Here is a 7044-nt window from a genome sequence, read left to right as displayed (position 1 = left end):
TCTTTGCGCGTGTGTGTTGCTTCGACTAAAGACAGAGATCGTGTGCGACAGGTCCAGAATGTCCTCGGGGCAGTGGAAATAACTTGACTGTGTATGTGAGTGTGTGAGTGTTGGCTGGCTGGCTGGCTAGCTGGGGGTGTCAGATCAGAGGACAGACAGTGTTTTATATTTAGCTGCAGCGGCAGCAGCACCTCAGCCCTGCTAGAGAGCTCTACAACCCAACTGTCTATGTGTGCTGTTTAAGTACCTCTGGGAAGTATAAGCTGTTTTGAAGAGCGTGTATGTGTGTGAGTGTGTGTGTGTTGTAGGACAGAGCCTGAGGAGATGCACATACCCCGTCCAGACCAGCGTGTGAGTATTTGTGGGAACAAGCGGTGCAGCGTCTGACGGAACCGGAGAGGAGAGGTCTGGATCGACAGATTCACACGCTCCACCGGGCACTAGGCAGCGGACAGCCGGTTTGCTGACTTTCTGATTGTTGACACATTTTCTCAGAGCCATCATATAACTTTCTTTCTCTCTCTCTCGCTCGCTCACTACTCCCCCCCTCGTCTCTGTGTGATAGTGTTGAACTAGCCTGATCTGGTCTGGTTGGTAACACAGTAAGGTAATGTGTGAGGTGCAGTCAGTGGACAGACTCAGACCCACACAACTCCCCAGGCAACAGATGCACTGAGACACTAGCTCAGCTCCAATCCTCTGGAGGAGAGGAAAACCGAGGAAGAGCGAGAAGAACTCCGCTTTCACCCCTGGGGCCATGGACACGGCTGGTCAGAGTGCGCCGGCGACCGAGGCAGGGGGAGAGGGTCGAGGAGGAGGGGGGGAGAGTCGCGAGGGAGTGTTTGTAGGGTCTGTGGACCGGGAGAATGTGTCCAGCCCAAGCCCCTCCACCAAGCAGCGCTCCCTGAGGGCAGTCTATGTGCTGAACGATGGGCTGAAGGCAGTGCTGGCGACCAGCCCCGAGTCGGGGGCACTCCAGTGTCTGCAGAGAGCCTGTGATGCAGAGAGCGCTCTGCTGACCACTGTCACCTTCGGACGACTGGACTTTGGAGAGACCTCGGTGCTGGACACCTTCTACGATGCAGGTGTGTGTGTGTGTGTCATTTATTATTTCTCACAATCATTTCAACAGTTGAAGTTGAGTTTTGATCTGCTCCTGGTGTTTTTGAAAAATGCTTTTTGCAGGAAGAAAGGTTACAATACATGATATTTGTAATGTTATGAGCAGCTTCAGCCAGGTTAATGAAGATTGAGATTCATAATATATCGGTAATAGGATTTGTCATAGTTTTATTGTGATGATGAACTCACGCAGTATGCACACGTGGTGAACAGACTGGCAAGAGAATGACTCGAACAATCCACGAGGGCGCGCAGGAAAACATGCAGCAACACATAGATACCAATTTATTTATTTATTTGTTATAAAGGATTTTTTTTTAATATGTGAAAAATATTCCAAGACTGGAAGGTGTATAAGAAAATATATAGACAAACTTAATAGTGTACTTTATCTTACAGCATATTATTTATGCAGCAACGAACACCAAGGCCACATGTTATTTCCTTGTTCTGGTCTGGTGTCCCGACCTTAACCCTACTAACCCCTGCCCTATCCCTACCTGCCTGCAAGCTCTCCAGGAACACATTGCCTGCCTGCCAGCTGGAAATATGACCAGCTGGTGTGTGTGTGTGTGTGTGTGTGTGTGTGTGTGTGTGTGTGTGTGTGTGTGTGTGTGTGTGTGTGTGTGTGTGTGTGTGTGTGTGTGTGTGTGTGTGTGTGTGTGTGTGTGTGTGTGTGTGTGTGTGTGTTGGGGTATTGGGGGACGTGTGACAGACTGGCCTTGTTGCGTGTGCCGTTGGTATCACGCTGTGTTGACCCACTTCCTAGTAACACGTGATGTGTTTGTTATATGGGTCGGCTTACAATATTAACTGTCATGATGTTGATGATGATGGCTATGACACACTGACATGTTGTGCTGCGTTCTCTCACTCCCTCGCACTCTCTAATAAGACACAAGAAGTCGACACGCGTGTGCGGCAGCATGGCTGTGTAAGATGATCCTCAGACTGCTTTCATTTCTATTTATATCATACCATTATGTTGTCCACACCTCGCCTACAGCTGCTCCCGAGCCGGGTGACCAAACAACAACACCAGGGCTGCCGTCGGTAGGCAGGAAACAGGACATTTTTGTAGTGGAAGTGTAATGTCTGTATTGTAGTGGAAGTGTAGTGTCTGTAGTATAGTGGTAGTGTCTGTATTATCGTGGTAGTGTCTGTATTGTAGTGGTAGTACCTGTATTATAGCGGTAGTGTCTGTATCGCAGTGGTAGTGTAGTGTCTGTATGGTAGTGGTAGTATAGTGTCTGTATTGTAGTGGTAGTTTCTGTATTGTAGTGGGAGTGTCTGTATTGTAGTGGTAGTGTAGTGTCTGTGTTGTAGTGGTAGTGTAGTGTCTGTATTGTAGTGGCAGTGTCTGTATTTTAGTGGTAGTGTCTGTATTTTAGTGGTAGTGTCTGTATTGTAGTGGTAGTGTCTGTCTTGTAGTGGTAGTGTAGTGTCTGTATTATAGTGGTAGTGTAGTGTCCACATTTTTGACAAGATAAATTAAATTTAGTGCTTCTTGTTGGACAAGTTCAGGTAATGTTAGTATATCCTCTGTTGGAAAAAGTTTTGTTTCCACTACAATACAGACACTACCACTATAATACAGACACTACACTAGCACGACAATACAGACACGACACTACCACTAAAATATAGACACGACACTACAATACAGACAGTACCACTACAATACAGACAGTACCACTACAATAGAGACACTACCACTACAATAGAGACACTACCACTAAAATACTGACACTACCACTACAATACAGACACTACAACTATACTACAGACACTACAATACAGACACTACACTACCACTACAATACAGACACTACCACTACAATACAGACACTACACTACCACTACAATACAGACACTACACTACCACTACAATACAGACACTACCACGACAAAACAGACACTACACTACCACTACAATACATACACTACCACTACAATACAGACACTACCACTACAATACAGACACTACCACTACAATACAGACACTACCACTATAATACAGACACGACACTACCACTAAAATACAGACACTACCAACACAATACAGACACTACCACTACGATAAAGACACTTCCACTATAATACAGACACTACACTAGCACGACAATACAGACACGACACTACCACTACAATACAGACACTACGACTACAATACAGACACTACCACTACAATACAGACACTACCACTACAAAACAGACATTACCACTACAATACAGACACTACCACTACAATACAGACACTACACTAGCACGACAATACAGACACTACCAATAACATACAGACACTACACTACAATACAGACATTACCACTACAATACAGACACTGCCACGATAATACAGACACTACCACTACAATACAGACACTACCACTTCAAAACAGACACTACACTACCACTACAATACAGACACTACCACTACAATACAGACACTACCATGACAATACAGACACTACCACTATACTACAGACACTACACTACCACTACAATACAGACACTACCACTACAATACAGACACTACACTGCCACTATAATACAGACACTACACTACCACTACAATACAGACACTACCACTACAATACAGACACTACCACTACAATACAGACACTACCACTAAAATACAGACACTACCACTACAATACAGACAGTACCACTACAATACAGACACTACCACTACAATAGAGACACCACCACTAAAATACAGACACTTCCACTACAATACAGACACTACACTAACCACTACAATACAGACACTACCACTATAATACAGACACTACACTAGCACGACAATACAGACACGACAGGACCACTAAAATACAGACACTACCAACACAATACAGACACTACCACTACAATACAGACACTACCACTACAATACAGACACTACGACTGCAATACAGACACTACCACTACAATAAAGACATTACCACTACAAAACAGACATTACCACTACAATACAGACACTACCATGATAATACAGACACTACCACTACAATACAGACACTACACTACCACTACAATACAGACACAACACCACCACTACAATACAGACACTACACTACAATACAGACACGAAACTTCCACTACAATAGAGACACAACCACTACAATACAGACACTACCACTATACTACAGACACTACACTACCACTACAATACAGACACTACCACTACAATACAGACACTACCACTAAAATACAGACACTACCACTACAATACAGACAAAACCACTACAATACAGACACTACACTACCACTACAATACAGACACTACCACTATAACACAGACACTACACACCCACTACAATACAGACACTACACTACCGCTACAATACAGACTCTACACTACAATACAGACACTTCACTACAATACAGACATTACCACTACAATACAGACACTAACACGATAATACAGACACTACCACTACAATACAGACACTACACTACCACTACAATACAGACACTTCACTACAATACAGACACTACCACTACAATACAGACACTACCACTACAATACAGACACTACCACTACAATACAGACACTACCACTACAATACAGACACTACCACTACAATACAGACACTACACTACCACTACAATACAGACACTACCACTACAATACAGACACGACCACTACAATACAGACACGACCACTACAATACAGACACTACCACTACAATACAGACACTACCACTACAATAAAGACACGACCACTACAATACAGACACTACACGACCACTACAATACAGACACTAACACTACAATACAGACACTATCACTACAATACAGACATTACACTACCACTGCAAGACAGACACTACCACTACAATACAGACATGACACGTCCACTATAATACAAACACTACACTACCACTATAAAACAGACATTGCCACTACAATACAGACACTACTACGATAATACAGACAAAACCACTACAATACAGACACTACACAACCGCTACAATACAGACACGACACTACAATACAGACACGATACTTCCACTACAATACAGACACTACACTACCACTACAATACAGACACTACACTACAATACAGACATTATCATTACAATACAGACACTAACACAATAATACAGACACTACCACTACAATACAGACTCTACACTGCCACTACAATACAGACACTACCACTACAATACAGACACTACACTACCACTACAATACAGACACTTCCACTACAATACAGACAATACACTACCACTACAATACAGACACTACACGACCACTACAATACAGACACTAACACTACAATACAGACATTACCACTACAATACAGACACTACCACTACAATAAAGACACGACCACGACAATACAGACACGACACGACCACTACAATACAGACACTAACACTGCAATACAGACACTAGCACGACAATACAGACACTAGCACGACAATACAGACACTACCACGACAATACAGACACTAGCACGACAATACAGACACTAGCACTACAATACAGACACTACCACTACAATACAGACACTACCACTACAATACAGACATTACACTACCACTGCAAGACAGACACTACACTACAATACAGACACTAACACTACAATACTGACACTACCACTACAATACAGACACTACCACTACAATACAGACATTACACTACCACTGCAAGACAGACACTACCACTACAATACAGACACTACACTACCACTACAATACAGACACTACCACTACAATACAGACACTACACTAGCACGACAATACAGACACTACCACTAACATACAGACACTACACTACAATCCAGACATTACCACTACAATACAGACACTGCCACGATAATACAGACACTGCCACTACAATACAGACACTACCACTTCAAAACAGACACTACACTACCACGACAACACAGACACTACCACTAAAATACAGACACTACCACTACAATACAGACACTACCACTATACTACAGACACTACACTACCACTACAAAACAGACACGACCACTACAATACAGACACTACCACTACAATACAGACACTACCACTATACAATACAGACACTACACGACCACTACAATACAGACACGACCACTAAAATACAGACACTACCACTAAAATACAGACACTACCACTAAAATACAGACACTACCACTAAAATACAGACACTACCACTAAAATACAGACACTACCACTACAATACAGACACTACCACTACACTACAGACACTACACTACCACTACAAAACAGACATGACCACGACAACACAGACACTACCACTAAAATACAGACACTACCACTAAAATACAGACACTACCACTAAAATACAGACACTACCACTACAATACAGACAAAACCACTACAATACAGACACTACACTACCACTACAATACAGACACTACCACTACAATACAGACACTTCACTACAATACAGACATTACCACTACAATACAGACACTACCACTACAATACAGACACTACACTACCACTACAATACAGACACTACACTACCACTACAATACAGACACTAACACTACAATACAGACACTACCACTACAATACAGACACTACCACTACAATACAGACACTACCACTACAATAAAGACACGACCACTACAATACAGACACTACCACTACAATACAGACACTAACACTACAATACAGACACTACCACTACAATACAGACACTACCACTACAATACAGACATTACACTACCACTGCAAGACAGACACTACCACTACAATACAGACTACCACTACAATACAGACACTACACTACCACTACAATACAGACACTACCACTACAATACAGACACTAGCACGACAATACAGACACTACCACTAACATACAGACACTACGCTACAATCCAGACATTACCACTACAATACAGACACTGCCACGATAATACAGACACTGCCACTACAATACAGACACTAC

General features: G+C 42.7%; 1 protein-coding gene across 1 annotated transcript in view; it reads left to right on the top strand.

The window, feature by feature from the left end:
• Positions 1–87: 87 nt before the first annotated feature.
• Positions 88–7044, top strand: part of map3k15 (mitogen-activated protein kinase kinase kinase 15) — a 30845-nt gene continuing 23888 nt past the window's right edge. Inside the window, exons 1-2 of the mRNA XM_052484241.1 lie at positions 88–1085; positions 2129–2210. Coding sequence (XP_052340201.1) covers positions 758–1085; positions 2129–2210 — 410 coding nt within the window. The 5' untranslated portion in view covers positions 88–757. The remainder of the gene's footprint in view (positions 1086–2128; positions 2211–7044) is intronic.

This window comes from Oncorhynchus keta, chromosome 28 (genome assembly GCF_023373465.1).
Source record: "Oncorhynchus keta strain PuntledgeMale-10-30-2019 chromosome 28, Oket_V2, whole genome shotgun sequence".
Taxonomy (NCBI): domain Eukaryota; kingdom Metazoa; phylum Chordata; class Actinopteri; order Salmoniformes; family Salmonidae; genus Oncorhynchus; species Oncorhynchus keta.
The sequence above is the reverse complement of the archived record's forward strand: the minus strand, read 5'-3'. Positions and strand labels throughout refer to the sequence as shown.